We start from the raw sequence: 23947 nt of genomic DNA, 5'->3' as shown, positions 1-23947 counted from the left end.
TCCAACTTTCAAGTATGTTATTTTATGGAAAATGCTATAATATTGCCCTCTTTTCCAAACACGGATGGCCTGTATTTGGAAATATACATTATAGAGTATAGTGAGCTGTTCATATACAGTGGACCCTCTGGATACGGATTTAATTTATTCTGGGGGGTCCATGCGCATCCCAAAAAATCTGTAACCAGAGGCGCAGCTTCTGCACACACACAGAGTGCAATAGAACGCTTCCGTGCATGCGCACAAAGCGCTTCTGCGCATGTGCGAGTGGTGAAACCCGGGAAAATACTTCCGGGTTTGCCGCTTTCACAATCCAAAGATTACATATCCAGAGAGGTACGTAACCCGAGGGTCCATTGTACTGCCTTTCTGCCAAGGCACCCCAAAATGTGTTTTACAAGTTAAAACTCTAGATCAAAATAAGGTACGATAAAAAGAGCAAAACAATAACCTTATTAGTAAAACTGTTAAAAAGTCATTTAAAAAAGTCAAATAATAAATAAAATCAGCAATAAGCTAAGCACAGTAAACATACTACATATCTGGGTAGGCATTGTATGTGAAAAAGATGGCAGCCAACAAGTCTCATGTGTTGTTAAAACCTCCACAGTAGCTAAGGTTTTTTCTCTCCCAAACTTAGCATAGTAAAAGCATACTTTTGTCCTGAACATAAGTTTCCAGGTATGTTGCTAATTCAGCTATCTAATGAAGGAGTCAAAGAATTGCTTTGTATTCTCTCCAACCAACAGTTCAATATATCCACAGCTTACCCACATGTATGATCTAAAAAAATAATTATATGTAGAACAGATAATATTTAAACAGTACCTGGAGTACTTTCCTTGAGTGCTTGGTGAACACATTAACCCCACTCCCACTGTTTCTAATCTCTTCTCAACTTGCTCTTCAGTTCATTATAGTTCATTAATAGAAAAAATGTGAATGAACACCAGTGGTATTGCTTACTTTCAGAATTTGGATTCAAAGAAACTAGTCATATTTAAGGTAGAATGTCACATCAACCAGTAGTCTTATCAATATGATGCCTGAATTACCATCTCCACAAATGGCTATTTGCTTTATGCATGACACTTTGTAGTTCAGCATGGGCAGAACATATCACATAAGAAGGCAGCAGCCAGCGTTTTGCCTGGCACAGACTGATAATCCTTCTTTGAATACCATCTGCATCACAGGGGAAACTTACATGTACAAGGGAGAGGTCTTTCCCCATTGTGGTACCCAAGCTATGTGATTCCCTTCCCAGGGAGGTGTATGCCTGTTTGCTATCTTTTAGACGCCAAGCAAAATCCTTTTTTTATTTACCCAGGCATTTTGAAATGTTGTTGAAACAACTAAATTAATTTAAAACTTTAAAAATCTTGACTATTATCCATTGCTTTCTTTGTATTGTTTTTCTTGTTTTTAATTTAAAACCCCTTTAAATCATAGGTACAAAGTGTTTATATTAAATGTGATCTATCCAGAGAGGTAGCGATAGATCGAAAGTGCTAGCCACTCAAGGCATTCAGAGGAAAATGAAAAGAGAAAAAGCACAGAGGTGGGGAGGAGACGTATAAAACAAGGAAATGGTGTGAAAAGAGGAGACTGAAGCAGGTAAGTTGGTCCAAAGATGGGGGAGGCAAGAAGAAAGGGAAAACAAAGCTGGCTTTAGTCCCAACCGGTTGAACATTGACAGTATTGTTTTCTTTTTTTAAAGGATTGTCAGTAGCAGGTAGCCAGCTGTTCAGGGGCATACTTGCACTGCTTTCTGGCTTGTATTCTGAATAAGTTTTTACTAAAACTGTATTAGGAACATGGTATGCCACACCTGTTTTCTAGAATACTTTAAAAAGTAAATATGCTAGTTGACCCAGGCCCTTCCTTTAGCCTAATTGCTAGTGCGATATACTTCAGCTGCCTCTTTCATATTCTAAAACTGCCAGCCTTGAAGCACTGAATACTGTATCTCGTTAAAAATGCAGGCCTCACAGTTTGAAAAGATAATATTAGGATCCAGGGTCAAAATATTATTAAAAATGTATAACTACTTGAGTGGGATACAATGGAGGAAATGGTTAAACCTTCAATGATAAATTGGGCCAGGGACGTGGGACGCAATATTGATTTTGCACTATGGGAGCAGCTGGGCAAAGTAAATATAAAGTTTACAGCATGCTAAACACTAAGAGAAACATTTATTAAGATGCTGCATAGGTGGTACTTGAAACCAAATAGAGTAGTAAAAATGTCAAAATCAATAAAGGGCAATTGCTGGAAATGTAAGACAGTAGAGGGATCCTTTTACCATATGAACTAAAAAAATGTTTTTAAAATCCTCTGAAAACCTAGAAGCATTGACAAAAAAGAGAGAGAAACTTGTTCCTCTATGCAACAACAGCTGCACCATAATATGTTTTTGCATATTTTAATCAAAGTGATCCAAAATGCTACCTGAGCTATATTCAAGGTTTGGGCATGCAGTGGCGTTTCCAACTTAAATATGGAGCAACCTGTGGTTTGGGTTTAAATTTTTTCCACTTCTAGAAATGCATCTGTCCAGAAAAAAATTTAATATCAAAATGAATGAACATTGTGCAACATAAAATTGGACAAATGACATAATACTAAGCAAATCTTAAAGTCATATTTTTTTCAAGTGACTATCCCTATGATTTTTTCACACAGCTTTTCAGTAGTGCCAAAGTTTTCAGTGCTTTTATATTTTGTCTTACTCCTAAATTAAGTTTAGATTCCAAAATGAGGTGTATGCTATTAAGGCTCCATTCCTTAAAATCTGTACAAGTTGTTTTTTAAAAGAAAAAGCAAGTAAACATTTGTTTGAATGTGATGTTTAAACTGCTTTATCAATCTTCTCCCTGAAAAATTTCTATTCAACTATTTCTGGAAAAACTCATTTATGCTGCACATAAAATTTGCATGGCATTCTTTGCCTTTTACAAGTGTAAGTCAAACACGTTGATCTTTGCGGCAGTAGAAAAAGTTCCCTTTCAGAATTTTCTGGAGCAACCAAATAATTGCATAAATCTGTGCCATATTGCAAACTGTTTTTGTAAGTTTATTTCGGCTCCAAAAGCAGTTTACTACATTTCTTGGAGAGCTCCTGTCCAAAAGTTTCATGTCAGGAGGGCTTTGGGCTTGTACAGCTGCTTGTATATTTCTCTGAGTTGCAGCCATTCTGAAATGCTCTTTAGAGAAAACCCTAATTTAGTTTCTATGGTTAATATTTTGTTTTTGGATTACTTCATTAGGATAACAGCCCTTCACCTTTCATACATAATAAAAATAATCACATATGCGTAGCTGAAGAAAAATTGGCAGTTGTAGCTGGTGTCGAGAAAACAAAAGTTTTATTTTCTGCTTCTGCTGTTAGTTGGCAGGAATTTTGGAATGAATCTGAATGTGGATAGTGGACTAGCTGAATTATTAGTAACTCATGAAAACAATTGTCAATTTTGTAGACTAAGAATCAAAAGTTCAATGACTGATAATTAATGTTGAGTAATTATTGATATACATTTAGACATTTCTGCACACTATTGTGCTAACTGAACATTGTACACTCTCTCTTATCCCAACTCTGCATACCATCCCTTCCGCACCCAAGCCTCATAAAATATTGGGGAAAGTGGTTAACAACTATTTTGTTACAAGCTAATTCTTCCTGAGAAAATGTCAGTCTTGTTACAGACGTGACACAAGAGAGTATTTTTGCTTTATTTCAGGAGCTATATGTTTGCTTTCTGTTTTGGATTTGCCTTGTAGCGTGATTACATTGAAGCTTTAACCTTGTGTATGTGTGAATTTCGTACTTGACTCTCTCCCAAGCTATTGCTAAGTTGTTGCATTAGTGGAAGCAAGCACATCAAGCTCTGCTAGCATAAGCCTCCCAAGATCTGCTTTTGGGGGGGGCTGAAGAATCCCCCCCAAACAGCATTCAGGGGGAGGAGAGGGGAGGTTGTGCCACCTGGCAAGCTGATGTAACAGTCACCTTTGTATGATATTTAATCCCACTTCTAATGTTCAATTTTGAGATAACAACTGCATTTTTATATATACCATGATTTAGTCTCAATGGACTTGCATGCAGCCTTCCCTCTCCTCTCTCAATATGGCTGCAAGAAAAGGAGCTCAGTGCTATCATTTTAGTTTAATTACTGTACAGTGGTACCTCGGGATGTGAACGGGATCCGTTCCGGAGCCCCGTTCGCATCCCGAAGCGAACGTAACCCGTGTCTGTGCCGCGGAGCAACCCGAATTTGCCTAACCCGAAGCGTATTCATCCCGAGGTATGACTGTTTACTGTGCCACCCAATGCCTAAACTGTGGTTGATATTAACTGTGGCTAGTGGAAACAAGCTAGCTTCATAAAATCTGGTGTGAAATTGACTCGCTTCCTCTAACCATAGTTACAGTGAGCATCTGTTTGTGTTGACACTGTAGTTAATTTTAAACAGAAGCAAGTGCTTTTGAACTTTCACAGTCACTTGTTCTCAAAATGCTATTACAGTTGCCTCCCCACTTATGCAGGGGTTATGTTCCCGAGTACCACTTGTATAGGTGAAATCACATACAGTGGGGAAAACAAAATAGAAAAGCCAGACTCTGCCACAAATCCGCAAAACTCCACCATATTTGCTCCCTCCAAACATCCTTTCTCAAACTCCAACTCTCCATAGGCCTCAAAGGTTGGTGCAAAGGATCCTGAGATTGCTGGCCATTTCCCCACTTTTGGGGGGCATTTTTGCCCTTTTAATGCCTTTTTGCAGTTTAAATCAGTTTATTTAATTATTTCCTCGTGCTGCTCAAATATGCAGTCGCTCTTAAGTTGAACGTGTGTTAAGTGGGGAGACGTTTGTATATGACTTTGTCTGGAACAGCCCACTGAAAATTGGGATATGGCGAAAAGGTTGCCTTGTTGAATTCAGGTGTATCAAAAGTTATGAGTATTTTGTAGGCTTTATGTCAAGATTAGAGAGGTTCTTTATGGAACACTGAAACTCAAATGAAGAATTTCTTGGCTTGACTCTTTTTAGAAAGATGGTTACACAGTATACCTGACTTCTAGGGTCTCCTTTCTCTTGCTATTTTGTGAAATGACTTGTGAAATGTGCAAGTGTGTCTTTGCCGTTTAAGACTATAAATATTCTTGGTCAAAAATATTTGACCAATGTGACAGACTTGTTTGTTTCCAAATGAGCAAATATGAATCCTTCAGTTTATGGTTTCATATTTCACTGCTTGAATTTCCATTGTGTATGTCATCTTAACTTTATAAATTAAAAGTTGTAAAAAGACACGCTTATATAAGAAAACATATTAGGAGGAAAGCCTGCTGTTTGTGAGCTAGAGTATGTTATATGTGAAAGCTAGAAGGAAGTCACCATGTATGGAGGTTGTATCTTCTTAAACATTAGATGCTAGGTAAAAACAGGAAATGCTATCACTGTGTGCTGCTTGTGAATGCCCACAGGCACCTAGCTAGCCACATTTGGAAATGGGCTTGCTGGCTGATCCAGCAAGGCAGTTCTTTTCCTATCTATGGAACTTATATTTTTACACACTTTCTGCTACATGTGTTAGTGAACTCTCTATTTTGTACTACTCTATACTCTACAAGCTGTTGCAGATCTTTGTGTGGGGAGCCCTACATGTTGAAACCTAAAAACTTAATATTTTCCTTCAAGCAAATTGTTATCTGTTCTCAATCTTGTTTCATTTCCTGGCTTTCATAGGAATCCTTCAGCTACTTTCTACCAAGTGTTCCATTCGAACAAGTTACGGGAATCAAAGAACCTCTGGGATAGGTATGAATACTTAAGTATGGAAAAAAAGCATACATGCTGAAGTATGCATGAATGGCTTTGCACTGTGCAGGTTTCTCGTCATCAAGTAGTATGTTCACTTCAACATACCTATTCTGCCTACGTCCTTCACTTAGCTGCTGTGACTTGACTAGAGCAGCCATAGTATTCAAAAATGTCAGTCAAATGGTTATTCGCTTCTGGGCCATGTGGATTCTGGCCCTGTTCCTTGCATCACGTTCTTTTTCTTCTGTAGTTGGCAGAATAGTCGTGGTAATTGATTTGTTTGTTATATTTGTATGCCACCCAGTAAAAAGAATGGCATACAATAAATAAGTATAAAAATTATTCAACTGCAAGATAAAACATAAAAGCAAAAGTAGCTTAAAACACAATTTGAAAATAAAACTTGCTGCAACCCCAAAGTTAAAATGCAGATTTAAAATTTGAAAGGACCAGTATGAATAGAAGACCAGGATGAATAGAAAAGTCTTTACCCAGCACCAAAAAGCCTAAGAAATGTTGTTGATCAGCAGCACCAACCTGGCTTTTGAAGACTATCAGTGGAAAGTATTTTTGGAAACTGGTCACTTAAATTGCAGAATGAAAACGCAGCATATGTGGGGAATACTTTGATAGAAAACCATTACAATTGTGCAGCTATAAATTGGAATATAGATAGGGAAAACTTTTGTAAGGATTTGGGCAAAGCTAGACATGTGGCGAGAAACTGCAACAAATTCCAACTTGGAGGACATCACTTGTAAAAGTTGCATTACTAATTCAACATCTGCAGTTTGGCATTCTCACAATATTAATAATATAGATAGAAAGCTTGGTGGCTTTTCTGGCTTACAGCAAGTTTTCTACTGCTATAGCTTTCTATAGTGTGTTCAGACATTTGTATTTGAACATGAAACACCATCATTTGTTTGCATTTGCCTTACTGAAGCAAAGAAAACATAATGGCTTCTCTAAAGCTTGCTTTTTCACATGCTTGCTCACTTCAGAAGGAACGCATTCTAGTTTGAAGAATTACAGGATTTAAAATCACAATAGTAGTCTGAAATGCTGTCATCTTCTGAATTAAGAATAGAAGATCTCTTAACATTTAAGGGTTTAAGTGCTGTATCTAAACATGCCACTTAAAGAGGGGCTTCAGGAACAGCAAGAGTTCATTTCTGTATATCTTTTCTATAACATATCTAGAGTTATGGAGTTTGGTTCAGTGGGGCGGGGGAGTTTGGACAGGGGAACCCACAATGTGTAGTGTGCTGTTGTTGGGGAATTGAAATGAAGATTAGTGAAAATAGCCTTTTCCAGCAGGAGCCTCTGCTGAAATTCCACAAATAGAAAAAGCCTCTCTGTTTGTAAAAGAGCAGCTTTGAATTCAGCCTGTAGACTTCTGGTTAAGTTTACCATCTTAACTAGAAAATGTTTGGTATTTCAGTAGTATTAGAGTTTCAAATATATGAATATTTTATGAATGGTAATGTTAAGGAATATTTTTAAAACACCCTGCATTTAATTCAATGTAGCCATGATCCCAACATTTCCAACGTTTAGGTGTGAGTGATGCTGCTTATTTATCCAAAATGGCACCACCCATGCCCACCCAAGAGAGAGAGAGAGAGAGAGAGATCAGCAGGCCCAGGAAAACACAAGGTTTGCAGAAGTACAGAAAAAATCTGGTGAGGGGAAAAAATAAAGTGAGAGAATCCTCAAAACAGACTAGTAAGGACTGACCCCTCCTTAGTAGCCATAGGGTGCTGATGGGACAAGGAATGTAATGGAATATCCTGCAGGAGGGAATGACTGGCCTAACTGGAACAGTAAATCTGTGATACTTTTGCAATATTATTTTCAATACCTTTAGATACCTGTTGACCAACATTTATAAGGAACTCTAGAGAGGGCTTTGCCTTGGAAGCAGAGTTTAGGTATTTTCATAACAAAGCTATCTGTAGATTCAAGTACACTTTTATGAGTTTATGCACATTATTGGCAATCAAGAGCATGTTCTACAGTTATAAAGAAAAACAGGTTGCATCCTATGTTCATTTCTAGCCATTCAGTAACTTTTGCAGTGTAGGTAGATTCCAGCCTTTTATCTTTTGCACCAAGATGTTATCATGTATGAAAGTTGCCCCATTGGCCAAATCTGTTCTTAGAGCAGTATTGAGCGGAGCTCAGGAACGTGAAAACAGGACGATGTGTTTTGATTGTTCACTTTTACTGCCTTGCATGACTTGGAAAGCAATAACTGAATGCATGGCAGAACTGAGTGGTGTATAAGCCTCCTAATACTGAAGTTGTATGACTGCAACCTGCCAAGGTTCTCAGTTGATCTATTTTGTTTCAGTCATCCAATTTGATCTCTTCTGGAATAAATGGATAACTTTTCTACATAAGTTTAAATGTTAAGAGTGACCTATATATTTGGGATATATTCAAACAAGTTTCTATTTCACAATAACAGCAGGGGACTATTCATATAACAGAAAGCTTCTTACCTTGTAACTTCAACTGAAAAGAGGTCACTAGCAGTAGTTCGTAAATTAAAACAGGTTACTGCTAGACAATGCACCCTGTTAAATCACTAATGAAGGCAAGTTGCCATCGGAGGCAGGACCTGGAACACAATATTCTACAATACAATTTGTTCCCAGTTTGAGGCAAGCTAATTCTTAATTCATCTCTGGTGGGCTAAATGGGAGTTGCCCTAAAAACTTGCAGCTTGCCTTGAGGATCTGTTTGGTTACAAGGTTGTTTCACTCCAGATTGGCCCCCTGGACAATAAGAGATGCCTGCAGGAAAACAGTTTCATCACATGCAAAAATCCCCTGAATTTTAGGGGGAAGGGTATGATGTTTGCTTTTCCACTCTTCAACAGTTCCTTCGCTGCTTGCCAGAAGTTTTGTAGCTGAAACATTATCACTACTTTCCTGAAGCTGTGGTGGTGTGCAGGGGCTAGAGTTGTCCAATTCTTACAACTATTCTGACATTATAGCATGATAGTATTCTAGAATCTCCCAATTTCCACTATTTTTATGGATGTCGAAAGCCACACAGCATAGGGAACAGTAGAAACAGGCCATCTTTGGTTTGGTAGATTAGGTGGTAACTTTCACAATCTGGTCTCTGCCTAATCGCAGACCTCTATAATAGAACTTTTTCTTTTAGCCTTCCTTTTGAAAAGAGATTTACTGCGGTTGTATTGATGGTTTCCATGAGGGTGTCATTTGAAACTGCTGCTAGAGCTATTTTTCAGGTCTTACAGGTCAGTGGAGTAGTACTGAACTTCTTTAAACATGCAAAGTACATTTTCAGTAAAAATGATTGTGCTGCAGTGCAAAGCTTGACGTGTTTATACTTTTAGATGGTCGGAGTCACAAAGCAAACTGCCTTGCAGCTACACTTACTCAATGGATAAGGTCTATTCTCTTGTGTCTGGCAATTTTCTGGGGAGTGTTTTGAAACCCACAAAATTACGAATAGTTATTTGCAAGAGACTGAAACACCATGTAGCAGAATGAGCATTTTTGAAGAAACCTGTGTTTTCTTTAGACTTTTTATATTAATATTTGCAAGAATACCTTTGATAGCTACATAGTTCAAATCTTTTTAAAATTGAAGATGATGACTACCGAGGCGTCCTTTGGGAAGCCTCCATGTTTTCTCCGGCTCGCCACTTGAACGCTTGTTGCTAGGTGCATTAGTCTCAGGAGGCTTCCCCGTCTTAAATAACTCAAAATAGATCGGGGAGGGGCATAGAGTAGGTGATTTGAAAGCAGACTTCTTGAACAGTATTTTTTTCAAGTTGTATTAAAACCAAGTTTTTAATTTGGTTACTGGCACTAAAAATCCTGGAGGCTACTAGTGCAATGAGGCAGCAGCTTTGGGCCATTGACAGCCCTATATAGAGGCCAAAAATAAGTTTAACTAATTAAAAAATTGAAAATTAATCACCACATTGATATTAGTTAGATTTTATTAATAATTTGTCAGAATCTTTGCCAAACTGCTTTTGCAAATGTAGTTTGGAAGACCAACTTAAAGCAGCTCTCTGAAGACAGCTTTCTGATTTTAGTTTGTCCCCATATTAAATAAGGACGTTGCTGCCGTTCTTAGTCCCTGCAGGAAATTTCAACTACAAAAAGAATGCGCATCAAACGGTGCTACTGAAGCTTCTGGAATAGTCCGCAGTTACAAAAGGTACAGACTGAAGTCTTATAGGTACTGCGTGACTTAAAATTGTTTTTGGTTTAAGAAATCCCTACATCAATTACAAGCCTTGCATTTGTGATACCTACATGTAACTGAAATGCATTTGGGCTCACTAGTATGAAAAAGTAGACTTGCATTCAGCTATCGAATTTCAATCTATTTTGTTTCATGAATGGGTGCAACTCTTTTGTTAACACATTCTTAATTAGATCAAATATTGAGAAAAGAGTTGACTTAAATTGTCAGCACACTGCATACTTGCATGTTGAAAACTCAGTTTTGTGAGTTGCCTAAGATACCTGTCACTAAAGTAGCTTACTCTAGTGACTGTGGAGTGTCTTATTAGGCAATTAGTATGGAATTTAGTACACTTTTCCCAAAGTGATATTTTGTGATACTTAATGCATTTTTATGCCACCCCTTTAACAAAGTGATTTACATGCAGTAGGGAAAACATTACTATTATAAACTGCAGTTAAAGCATTTTCAGTGGTGAATGAGAATATGAACTGCCCATTCTTGTTTTCCACTTCTTGTGCTTTTTCATTGCTCTTGATTATTGCAGTATATTCAGAAACCTTTCAGAGTTATTCACAAAATTTAACTTTCAAGTTGGGGGCAGTAAACTGATATGAAGAATAAAATCTTAAATAGTGATTCATATCATCATTTATCTTCCCAGAAATTGGAGTGCATTGGTGTGGGCACTCAGGTCTAAGAGAAGTGTTTCTGGTAGCTGATCAAAGCGGAAGGTGGCTAATCTTTACTAGGCCAGCATAAAGCAAAGTCCTCATACTTCCTACAGATAACGTCACAAATGTTAAAACAAATGTGTGCATTTTGCTGCGTGTGTGCAGAGTAAGCTGACTAGGTATTGTAGGAGAACGGCAGCTGCTTGGGGTCAAGGAGGAGCACAACTGGAGCCCTCTTAATCTCCCCCAGAGCCTGGGGTGAAAGGCAAAGCCTGTTCTCGCTGTGTTTTCTGCATCCAGGTACAACTGGCTTGGGACTCTTAACTTCCAGCAGCTGCTGCAGCAGCAGAAGAAAACTGGTGGGCAGCAAATGGCTTCCTTCCCCCAGAGCTCATGGACAAGGCTCTGTTTTCTGCACTGAAAAATACATTATGCACTTAGGCATAAGAAAAGCATTATACCTCTGAATTTGCATAATTCTGACATTTTTGGTGTTTTGCGTAATGTATTCCACCTTTACCAGTCATGGTGGAGAAATAATCCTGCAGTCCTGCTCCCAGCGCTGTTTTTTTTAAGGCATTTCTTCTTATTTATTCAATTTAAAAAGAAAGATAATACAATAAATTGCTTAAAAATGAAACACACAAAAGATACAATTTTGGGCTTCTGCCTTCACAATCTCTGGGAACAATGAGCATTGTTTATTGGAGGGTAATAACATGTCCACCTTTTTGTTGATAAAAATCAGGATATTGTCCTCTGCATCTTACAATATTTTCACATGAAGCTGAAAAGTTACTAAGTATTCCAAATAGTAGCATATTTCACAGGGGGCATTTGAAAATCGTTTTCATAATTTATATATAAAATAAACTTTTGCGAGGTAGTTAAAAATGAATCTTTTTGTTTTGTTTTGTTTTGTTTTGTTTATCCCCCAGTATACCTTAATTTTCCAGCAATAGTTATAGACCAGATTTGACTGTAACCACAAATCCTTATTTAACTCTTCTAAATATTTCCATTGTCTTAAAATAGCCATCCTCACAGCTAAAAAAAAAATATAATTTCAATTCTTTATCAGATTCTTTATCAAAATCATCTTCATCTGGCATATTCTATATCCCCAATAATGCCATTGAGGGAGTTGGTGTCATTTCTTATTTTGTTGTCAAATTAATTTCTAAGAATACCAGCTTCCCCAAAGCTGCCACTGAATGACACTCCTACCATAAGTGGAAATAGGCAGTGCTCTGATTTGTAGGATTTCAGGAGGCAGTAAACAATCACACTTTCAAGAATATATTCACTCGGTAAAGCTAAATACTTGCTTTGGAAAGCTGTGGGAGGAGAGAGCGGGATTCAGTTCCTGCTATCACTTTCTGCAGAATTATGACGCATGCAGCCCTCCTCGTGACCTTCCTGTCACATCAACTCGATAACACATTAGAGCAGCATAGTAGTATAAAGGTGTAGTATAAATGATGATAAATAATATTTGAAAAAGAGGTTCATGGTGCTATAAAATTGGTACCAGTCCTGAGTATAATTTTTGAGCTTTATTATCTGATCCTATATCTTATGGAATGGTGGAGTACAACTTCAGCACCACAAGTTTATAGTGGAGTACAAATCAAAGTTAAATAATTCACTTTTAACTTGTTATTTAGGTTCAGATTTTCCTCCCAAGAGCTGGATATGGTTTTAAATACATTTGTCCAATTCAGTATTGCTTTGTCTTCTACGAAAATGACTTCTATATAGGGCGCTCCATCCCGTTCCTCAACCAAACAATTTTTCCGTTCCCCCTGCCAGCAGGTAGCCACAATATGTGACCATTGAGCATTGGACTGTTTTGGATCCATTGCTTGAGATCCCCCCCCCCTTCGTATTTCCTCCCTTTTTTGTATTTCTGCAAATATTCGGGTTCCACTGAAGTTGCTGGTGCCTATATCTTGTACATAGATGGTTTTATGTCAGCTGGTCTATATGCTTGTTGACACTCTCAAAGAACAAAGTTTAGTGAGGCAAGGCTTATCCTTGCAGAAGCCATGCTTGTGCTGCTTCAGCAAGGTTTGTTGTTCTACATGCCTGGTTATTTTATCTTTAACAAAACTTTCCACCTGTTTTCCTTGGACAGCTGTTAAGCTAACTAGCCTGTAATTTCCAGGATCCTCCCAGGTCTCTCTTTAAAAAATAGGTGTTAACATTGGGCACTTTGCAGTCCTCAAATACAGGGACTGTTCTAAGTGACAAGTTAAATGTGTTTTATTTTTGGGTTTTTTGTAATCTCCAGTTTCACATTTGAGTACTTTGAAAACTCTTGGTGACTGCCATTTGGACCCTGTAATTTGTCTTTTTATTCTGTCTATTAGGTCTATCTAGAACTTCATTTCTCATTGCCACTGTTTGCCTCAGTTTCTCACATTCCCTTTCTGGCCAAGTTAGTTCAGGCAGGAAGGTGTAAATAATTCATTTAGTTTCTCTGAAATCTGCTCCTGCTTTACCACACCTCTGAGCCCCTTGTCATTCAGGGTTCAACCACCACTGCTACTAATGTTGTCTTTTAATGTTGATGGTTTTTATGTTTTTACAACGTACCCCTCAAATTCTTTTCTAAAGCATCCCTTCTTGTCAGCTTGCATTTCTTTTGCCAAAGTTTGCATTCCTCTTTTGTTCTTTTTTGAAGGAAATTACTGTTTCTAATTGCATTATTGACTCTGCTAATTAACCATGCTGGCATCTTCTTCATCCCTGTGGTACCTTTCCTGATCTCCATTAGGGCTGGGCGATAACTGGTTTTCAATATCGCGATATATCGCCAGCTAAACATCATGATATATCAATATATCACGATATCTGAAATAACGAAGGAACTACGCAGAGGCAAACAGGACAATGTCCTGGCAACTGCTACTACTTAGGGGTCTAAAATGAATAAATGACAATATTATCAATTACCGCACACTAAGTTTCATCAGCAGGCAAGTCAAAATGCAGCCCATCAGGACTTTTGGTTTTGGGCTTGGCTACCCAATGGTGGTATTCAGGACAATCCAAGGTACGGTGATGGGTCATAGTGAATAAAAATAATCTAGAACTGCCAGCTGCCCACAGGCCTGCTAGTAGGCAGAACTGGCAGCAGCCTGGCAGCAGGGGCACAATAATCAGCAGCCTGCAGTAGAAGCATTGCCACGGCAGTGGGCGGCTGTGGCAGAAGTGGCAACAGCCTACGAGGCCTTGTGGTGGCGGCAGTAGTGGTGGCCTATGAGGGCTTGTAGTGGTGGCAGGAGACAGTGGCAGAAGTGGCCTTCAAGGCCTCGCTGGAGCAGGCTGCCGCAGCTTCAACTGCCGCCTCCCACTACCGCAAGGAGGACTTGTAGGCCACAGCCACTTCTTGCCACCACTGCGAGGCCTCACAAGTCCCATTGCTTGTGTCGCCACAAGGCCTCACAGGATGCCACTACTGCTGCCATCACCTCCTGTCAGTGATGCGGCTCCCCGCAGGCCACCACTGCTGCTGCTGCCAAATCCTGGCACCTCTGCGAGGCATCTCAGGCCAGTGCTGTTACTGCTGCCACTTCCCATCGCCACTGTGAGGCCTCGCAGTCCACTGCTACTCCCTGTCACTGCCTTGCAGGCCGCCACTGCTACTACCTCCACCTGCCGTCATTGCATGTCTCGCAGGCCGCTGCTGCTATTGCCGCAGGCTGCCACCGCCACTCCCTGTCATCACTCACAGACCACCACTGTTTGTGCCACTGCTACTGCTGCTTCCTCCAGTTGCCACCACAAGGATGCACAGGCCGCCACTGATTGTGCCACCACCACCAGGCTGTCGCCGCTACTGCTGAACACGTATCGTGGTCATGTTTCTGCCACTGCTGCTTCTGCCTCCTAGCAGGCCATTTTGACTTGCCTGCTGATGAAACTGAGTGTGTGGTGAATGATAATATTGACATTTATCCATTTTAGACCCCTAAGTAGTAGCAGTTGCCAGGATGTTGTCCTGTTTGCGTATGTATAATTCCATCCTTATTTTAGTCATTGTGGTAGATTGCAATGTTTCACTGGTGATATTGTGATGTTTAGTTGGTGATGTGAGGTATAGCTGCTGATAACATTTGCAACATTTAGCTGGTGAGTTACCACGATGTTGAAACCCAGATATCGCTTAGCCCTTACACACATTGTGATTTGTGATATATTGCCAGCTCAAATATTATGAAACAGTTATCACGATACTTCAAACCGGTGTTGGACGATATATCGATATATCGCCCAGCCCTAATCTCCATATGTGCTCCAGTTGAGCTTCTAATGCTGTGTTTCTAAATGACTCCCAAGCAATTTGGAAAGATTCAATCTTCTTGACTTTGCCTTCCTTTTTACCAATCACTTATTTTGGGGAAGTTTCCTTTTTTGAAATGTGACCATGGCGGATTTTGGGGACAATTAGCTGTTTACATGTGTATTTAATTTAATAGCAATATGGTCACTTATTCCCAGCTGATTCAGTAACGTTTATATCTCATACCAGGTTCTGGGCAGCACCTAAGTCAAGGGTCACCACCCTTCTGGTCAGTTCCTTGACCAACTGTTCTAAGGCACATTCATTTGGGATATCTAGATATAAATACTTGTTTATTTAGGTTGTTGTTATTATTTATTATGAATTTATTACCTCTGGTCTCAGGTTGCTTTATACTTGTTTCTAAACTGGACTCTCCTTCCTTGGAGGTTTCTAAGCAGAGGTTGGATGGCCACCTGTCATGGATGCTATAGCTGAGATTCCTGCATTGCAGGGGGGTTGGACTAGACGACCCTTTCAAATCTACAATTCTATGATTCTATGATCATAATGTTCATATGTTTAAGTCTCTTTGAGTTTCATTTAAAAATAATAGAATAGAAATTTTATGCTTATGCCTTTTTTTGTAACTGGAACATGTGTAGTCAGTCTGTCTGAGGATAGTTGAAGTCGGCCATTAGTACAACAATTCCTGTTTTGGGTGCTTCCTTGATTTCATTCTTCATTGCAATATCTTCATGAACATTTTGATCAGGGAGCTGTTAGCATGCCCACAGAATTCTATTACTCTTGGTATCACCACGTATAGCAATTATGTGGAGGGGTCTGCCCTTTTGAGAGTTCTTTTTCTTGAACTCAGTGCCCTCTTCAACATGAAGAGCAACACCATCTCCACTGAGTCCCCTTCTGTCCTTCCTATAGGGTCCATATCCAGTGATAAAAGGGTCCCACTGGTTATCCATTGCACCAGCTGTATTAACACTGTCCTCTAAGACCAGGCATTCCAGTTTGCCCACCTAGGCTCAGAGGCTTCCAGCACTAGTGTGTAAACACTTACAGTTTCCCTTGTCAAGGGTGTGCGGGACTCTGGAAAAATAAAACGCATTTTCAGTATTAAAGCTCCCATTTCTTACAGTATCTATTAAGTGTGCCAACTATTTTTAAAACAAAAAACAAACAAAAAACAAGAATGTAAGGGCCATAGAAGATCTGAGGAATGTTCTCTTGATACGCAAGGTGTATGAAGACTATTTGAAAATGTAAACATGCAAAATATTAAAAGGCTGCTTTTTTAATAGGGTATGAAACCTCTCAAACATAAAAGCCAGTTTCCTTTCTTGTCTGCTTTTGAAGGAGGTAAAACTTAGTTTTGCTTCCAAATTCAAATTAGCCCCCTAAATCAGCCTCCTAAATATAGAAGTCCATATTTGAACATGGATATTTAAACAGTATGCTCTTCAGCAATATTTGAGTGTTTATATTACTGAAAAGTTTATTTTAGACATGTTCAGAATAATTGTACCAACTCAAAGGGAAGGATATAGTTATTGGTTCTTCAAGAATCACATCTTTTGTGATGAAAACATAGGACTTTTAAGTAAAACTATTCCATCCACTGAAATGGGTCATTTGTTTCCTATATGCACTTTGCATATCTGTGAACACTGCTCCATGACAATAACAACAACAACAACTTATTATTTATACCATGCCCATCTGGCTGGGCTTCCCCAGCCACTCTGGGCGGCTTCCCAAAAAAATATTAAAATACTGTACTACATCAAACATTAAAAGCCTCCCTAAACAGGGCCGCCTTCAGATGTCTTCTAAAAGTCTGGTAGTTGTTGTTCTCTTTGACATCTGGTGGGAGGCCATTCCACAGGGAGGGCACCACTTCCGAGAAGGCCCTCTGCCTGGTTCCCTGTAACTTGGCTTCTCGCAGTGAGGGAACTGCCAGAAGGCCCTCGGTGCTGGACCTCAGTGTCTGGGTAGAACGATGGGGGTGGAGACGCTCCTTCAGATATACTCAATACAGAATTGATTTTTGTTTTGTCTTTCAACATGAGTAAAAATTGCACAGTAATTCTAAAATCATACAGGTGATCTTTTAAATTGGCTCATTTTTGAATATCCAAGGAAGACTAATTTCAGTGTTTCTCTCATTTATTCGTATAAACATTTAAACGTTTCAGGAAAACATTACATAGAAAAGGTGAAATTAATTTCCGCTGTACACTTATTTTTCACTTTTGAGGTAAGTTGGAACAAGGAAACCAGCTATTCATATACTGTAATTGTGTTTCACCTTGAAAGGTTGGCCAGGATCAAAGAACCACACAACTAGTTATTTGTGTTTCAGACTTGCGTGTCTTGTACGCTGTTCTGTCCCAGTGCAGAAGGCAGACTACTTTTGAAATAAAAAAAAAATTCCTTCCTGTAGCACCTTAAAGACCAACTAAGTTAGTTAAAGACCAACTAAGTTAGTGTGTATCTGAAGAAGTGTGCATGCACACGAAAGCTTATACCAAGAACTAACTTAGTTGGTCTTTAAGGTGCTACAGGAAGGAATTTTTTTTATTTTTTTTTATTTTGACTATGGCAGACCAACACGGCTACCTATCTGTACTTTTGAAATAGTTGGGAATGTTAAGAGCAGCATTTTGAGATGGCACTCTTATTGGAAATGTGCATTTCTTTGGTTTGCTATCTAGTTAAGCTCTCAAATAGTACAAAATGGCTGGTATTGGTTCCTACATTCACTGAAAACCATTTACTGCTAGCTAACGCTGGCATTTCTAGTTGGAATTACCACTTTTAATAGGCTTCGCTTAATCTTTAAGAATGGCCAAACTGGGGAAAAAACTATTTTCAAATGATAGAGCTTGATTGGAGTGCTGTGACTGGAAGACAGATAGGTTTAGAATAGTTCTTATGCTGCTTCTTGTAAGGGCTAGTCCAAAGGGTAGAGGCTTTGAGCATAGTCAAACTTTTCTCAAACAGTATTCTAGCATAAGGGGTGAAACAGCCCCACATGAATAGCAGGTGTGTCTCCATGCAGAAGTGCATTTTTTAGAATAGGCCATAGAACACACATAAACCTTTAAAACTTATAGAGTCCTTGCTTCTTTTCTCAGAGTTGGACTCTAGTTACCCCTGTTTAATTACTTCCTTTTAAACATTTTATGAAGGTTGTTTAGTAATACTTTGTGAGTAGCAACCTGTCTTGTCTTGTTGCTCCCCCCCTTTTATTTGAAATACATTAAGCGTACATTAATAAAATGGTCAAGAAACTGGCGTTAGAAGTTGTGTGGTACAATACAAATCAATATATTAAGTAGTTATTACTTAAATGGAGTAAACTTGCTCTTCTTGCAATACACAAAATGAGTATTTCTACATAACATATTAAATATGTTCTGAACTAAGCAATACTGCACGTTTGAGGTTGACCTCTGGTGCTGCAGCGGCATCATTTGAAAGGAGAAACAAGTTCTCAATGTTGGGGCAGGGTTTGTAATAACATATAATCCAATTATGAGCATTTAAATTTGTCTTCTGCTTGAATGCTGGATTATGAAAAAGGAGTAATCACATGTAAACTTTTTCAGCAGGAAAAAGTAGGGTGGGTGTCAGAAATGACAAGTAGATAAAACTTGTTTGAGTTGTCTGCTGCTGAATACAAAATGCCACATTTTAAAATATGGCAAAATGAATTTCCATGGTAAACCTGAGCTTTAAAATTTAAAATTGGCAGTTATTGAATTGCAAATCTCCTTACTGAACTCTCAAGATAAAAATTTCTTAGTTGGCAAGTAGAAACACTTCTCCTCTTGCAAGGAAAGGCACCCAGTTTCACTGATCTCCCCATCCAATCTTCACTGGTCTTTCATGGCAGCTCTCTGCACCACATCCCATAATGCTCAAGAGGACCCTCCTGCCCCTAGGAGCAGCTGGGCGGGGGACTGCAGAGGTCAGGGGAAATCCGTGATACCTAGCAGTTCTTCCACTTGCCTAATGCATGCATGTAGCCTACTTTATTTATGTAGCATTTAGAAAGTATAAATCCTAATTTAAAATAGTAAGTTGCAAATCCTCTTCTAATTACAGAAATGTGCTTTCATTTGTTTTGATCAATAAGGGCCAGGATGATGTGCCTCTAATTTAACGCTTGTAGACTTAGTCACAATGTTATAAGCCATTTTGTTTGGTCTTTGTCCAGAACAGTGGCATAGAATTATTGATTTATTTTTTAAACTAAAAAATAAATAAATAAATGTGAGCACAGGATCTCTGACCAATTAAATTCATGTTGTGCAGTTGATGGTATGACATCTCCTGCTTACAAAACTAGGCCACATTGGGCTTTTGAAGAAAGCTCCTCATTGGGCCAACACACTGAGCATCTTGAAATGGATTTAAGAGTCCTCTATTCAAGATGATCTCTAATCTCTTGGGAACTACATGTTTTTAAGTTTTATCACATGCTCCAGGTCAACAGTTGTGCCCCATTCGGTGTTATACTGAAAAAAGTTGAAACGCAAACATCCAGTAGCTTTTTTTAAAAAAAACAACAACAACCCAACAAAATTGGTCTCATTTTTCTGTGTGCCGTATGTTGGAGGTGTCCAAATTACAGTACATCCTGCTTATAGTATCGTTTGAATTGAGACATAAATGTTGGCTTTCCGTCATATTGGATAATACCTAGGTATATACTGTATATACTGGCTGTCACGGTAGACAAAACAAGTTTGCATCCAAATGCCACTTTAACATACACAAAAGCACCAAAGCGGTTGACTTGGTTATAATTGTGAACTATTAAGTTACACAAAAAGGGTGCTCAGGGTACCAAACCATGACAACCAATAGGATAATGACATCACTATCTCATTGTACTCTCTGGAGAGGCCTGTTCACTGCTTAAACAAGGGCCACAGTTTGCTTAGATACACCTTGGGCCCATTCTGGCAAGAACTAGTCATGTCTAAGTCCCATTGAAAGCACTTAAATGCTTAACACCCATTGATTTTGATGGGACTTAAATATGTCTAACTTTCTCTGGAATTGAATCTTTATGATCTGAGGATATAATTCTTTTCCATCTTGTTCCTGAGTATATGGAGATCCGACTGACCATCCTTAAAGGTTTGTAATTATTGCTGAGATACATAAGAAGCAGTTTGAGCACTGAAAAGCATTATATATAAATGCTGCATTTTTGTTGTTGTGGGAAACCATAATAAAATACACAAGGAGCAATTTGCCTTTCATTCAGTTTTGCTGAACAACATTCCAGAGGTCACTGGAGTTCATGTACATGTGTTTTGTCTTTTCTTTTAAACAGTGCATCTGGTGCGAGTGTTGTAGCCATTGACAACAAAATAGAACAGGCGATGGTAAGTAGAGAACTGAACTGTTTAATTCTTAAAGAGCGCTGGGTTTGTAGCCTGCTGTCGTCATTTTTGCATAACCTACATTGATGGATTGTAAGGCCACATCAGGAAGAGATGTTAAAGGTAGAAAATCATAAAGCAGACACAAGCAATTGTTTGTCTGTTGAGGACTCCATATAGGTGGAAAACAGCAGTTTACATGATAATGCAGTATCATGTATAGCATGAACATGTTAGGCTTCAACCTGCTGCTTGCCGGCACTGTGCCCTTATGCCATGCCATTTATGCAATTATGAACAAAGAAGCACCAATTGTAAAGTCATCTGGAAATTCATGTAGTGCCATTCCAAATGTGTTCATGCACTTTCGGGGGGTGGGTGGGAGAATCCATGTGTAAACCGATATATTACTACAGTGAAGTTAATGTACAGTGGTACCTCGGGTTACATACGCTTCAGGTTACAGACTCCGCTAACCCAGAAATAATACCTCGGGTTAAGAACTTTGCTTCAGGATGAGAACAGAAATCGCACGGCGGTGGCAGCAGCAGGAGGCCCCGTTAGCTAAAGTGGTGCTTCAGGTTAAGAACAGTTTCAGGTTAAGAACAGACCTCCAGAACGAATTAAGTACGTAACCAGAGGTACCACTGTACATCATACCCAGGTCCAAAAGTTTTAGCTTACACCAAGACAATGCTAATTCTCTAGTAGGACTGCAATTACTTTAGCACGTCATTGTTTGGTATGGTCAAAAGCATTGCTTTGCTATCCAAAATCTTTGATGTGTTGGCCATTGCTTCAGTACCAGGCCTGTGCAGACCTTGTCTCAGGCCCGGGAGTCATGTTAGAATAAAGTTTTATGCTCAGACAAAAAGGCAGCTGGCTCCTAGCCGGGCTCCCCAACTGGATTAGCCCTCTGAGGCCCAGGGCAAGTGTACTTGGCTGCCACTCTCCCCTTCCGCGGGCCTGTTCAGTACTGCATCCAGACATTTTAAAAAATAGCACGTGTAAGGATTTTAGTTTACAAAAGGCTTGGGAGCTAGAGGAAGAGCTATTACATCTGCATGCTTTCCAGCCATCCAGTTTTGGAGGAAAAAAATGAAGGGAGAACAAATTCTACTGAAAAAAATAGTAGGGCAAACCATGGACAGAAAACAGTGTTTCTTTCTGCCCTGAGTCTAAGCGAATATTGGTCCGAATGCATTATTCTATTCAATGAAATGCCAAAGTCAGTAGTCTACTTTAATGTTCCAAACTAATGTGCTGTTTCCTGTTGTGTTGGCTCCCACCAGTTATGCGAAGATACTTTTGGGCTCCGGAAACAGCTTCATTTCCAAGTTGCTTGAAATTCTTTATTGAAAACATTTTATAACCTACCTTCCCTCATAAATGTGCATCAGATCACTATAGGAATGGTAAAACTGGTTTGTTTTTACTAGCTTAGTCATAATGAAAAAGTAAAAAAGCAGCTGCTGCAAAAAGCCCAGGAAATGGAGTGCCTTCCTCTAATATGTGAAAGGCAGAAAAATAGATGCTAAGTGGTCTGCTCTCAGGAGAGTGTTGCAAAGACTGAGCCCTGCCAGTGAAAAATTCCCTGTGATCAGTTGCCACCTACTTAATCTCTAAAGGCAGGAACAGGCTCTCTGAAGATAGAACTGAATGGTCAAGTTCATCCAGGGGAATGTGATCCTCCAGTCTTTCCATGGGTTTTCTGATAAGAAAAGTGTTGCCACTCAAAACGCGTCAGTTCAAGTTGGGCAAGGCTAGCAAGCCCCATATTTTTAATCAGTATTTATGGTCATGTGATGGAGAGCTGGTGGGGATCCCTGTGGTGCAAGTGGATTAGTTTCCAGAGTACCAGCTCTGTTAGCCCCAGTGTCACTGCTGCAAACAAGAGTAGACAAAGATTTTGTTTGTACGTAATCATAAAGAATGTACAGAATTCAAAGCTAAGCAATATGGCAAAATTGGGGGTTACTTCAGAAGCACACAAAATCAATCTAATCATACATACAATATAGGTTCTGTAAAAATAACTTGCCTGTGGTTGTGATCCTCAGATTTAAAAGAGCAGAACTTCTTAAAAATTAGCCAAAATAGGAAGCTTGGGTCACAGCGTTTGTTTTCTTACATTTGCCCATGAGAAAAGAGACCATTTTCATCCAGTTTACAACAGTTTACTTGTCACAGACAAGTTCTGTCCCTGTTTAGCCAGGATGCTGACTTGATGGGCAATAGCAACTATGATTTACTTCATAGGGGTGTTGAAGCTTAAATATAATTATCTGAGCTCCTTGAGGTGTGAGATATTAATGTAGAGCCTAGGGCTTGCTGATCAGAAGGTCAGCAGTTCGAATCCCTGCGACGGGGTGAGCTCCCGTTGCTCAGTCCCAGCTCCAGTTCGAAAGCACGTCAAAGTGCAAGTAGATAAATAGGTACCACTCTGGCGGGAAGGTAAACCGCGTTTCCATGTGCTGCTCTGGTTGGCCAGAAGCGGCTTAGTCATGCTGCCCACATGACCCAGAAGCTGTCTGCATACAAATGCCTATAGAGCGAGATGAGCGCTCAACCCCCGAGTTGTCTGTGACTAGACCTAATGGTCAGGGGTACCTTTACCTTTTTAATGTTTATGGGTTTTCAGCCACCATTTTGGAGAGCTCTCTGAACTAGAGCATTGCTTATTATCTATTACTGTCAACAAAAATATTATGAAGCTTTTTGAGAGTAAGAAACCCCTGTATTTAGGTTACCTTCCTGAAAGCAACATATAGACATTGTAGCATTGGTGTTTTTTGAGTGCTTTGGAAGTTGGCCATAATACAGCAAGTGAATTCAATGCTGGGGAGTTAATCCTGTGTATTTCGATTTCTAGATATTTCTATTTAACTTGTGGTGCTAGGATCCAAATTTAACGGTTAATGAAGTTACGCCCAAGAATTTGGTGCAAAGTAAAAGTCTGTTTATAGAAATTAAATCTAACGATTAATTTGCCGTTTGCAGGATCTGGTGAAAAGCCATTTGATGTACGCAGTCAGAGAAGAAGTGGAAGTACTGAAGGAACAAATAAAAGAATTAGTCGAAAGAAACTCTTTACTTGAACGGGAAAATGCACTGTTAAAATCTCTCTCAAACAACGATCAGTTATCCCAGCTCTCAACCCAACAGGCCAACCCCAGTAGCACTTCTCAACAGCAAACAGTGATAGTACAGCCAACGCAACCTCCGCAGCAGCCGAATGTCTCCTCAGCATAAAGCTTTCTTGCCTCATTAAGAAACTGAAAGCAATCTGTCCTTGTGTGCCACTGGTGTTCTTTCCACTTTATATGAAAGCGAGTAGCCATGCTTCAGTTGTGTGTTTTGGCCTTTTCAGTATTAGACAATCATTCTACAAGAGCTTTCCCTCACTGAGATGTCATGCAGCACAGTTGGTGTTCAATTATGCCATCAGTGCAAAAGGGAAATGATAGAAGGAGTTATAATGCAAAAGTCTGCATTTAT

General features: G+C 39.3%; 1 protein-coding gene across 3 annotated transcripts in view; it reads left to right on the top strand.

Moving 5' to 3' along the window:
- TSC22D2 (TSC22 domain family member 2) overlaps positions 1-23738 on the top strand; it is a 36425-nt gene extending 12687 nt beyond the window's left edge. The window contains exons 2-4 of one of the 3 annotated variants that reach the window (XM_081190176.1): positions 5757-5828; positions 20401-20452; positions 23450-23738. In XM_081190176.1, the coding sequence (XP_081046302.1) occupies positions 5757-5828; positions 20401-20452; positions 23450-23701 (376 nt within the window). In that variant the 3' untranslated portion in view covers positions 23702-23738. Of the gene's footprint in view, positions 1-5756; positions 5829-19728; positions 20202-20400; positions 20453-23449 lie in introns of those variants that run through there. The other 2 variants (XR_014007046.1, XM_081190177.1) reach the window with 2 other exon arrangements.
- Positions 23739-23947: the final 209 nt, after the last annotated feature.

Source organism: Podarcis bocagei, assembly GCF_964188305.1.
Source record: "Podarcis bocagei genome assembly, chromosome: 4".
In the NCBI taxonomy this organism is placed as follows: Eukaryota; Metazoa; Chordata; class Lepidosauria; order Squamata; family Lacertidae; genus Podarcis; species Podarcis bocagei.
The sequence above is the reverse complement of the archived record's forward strand: the minus strand, read 5'-3'. Positions and strand labels throughout refer to the sequence as shown.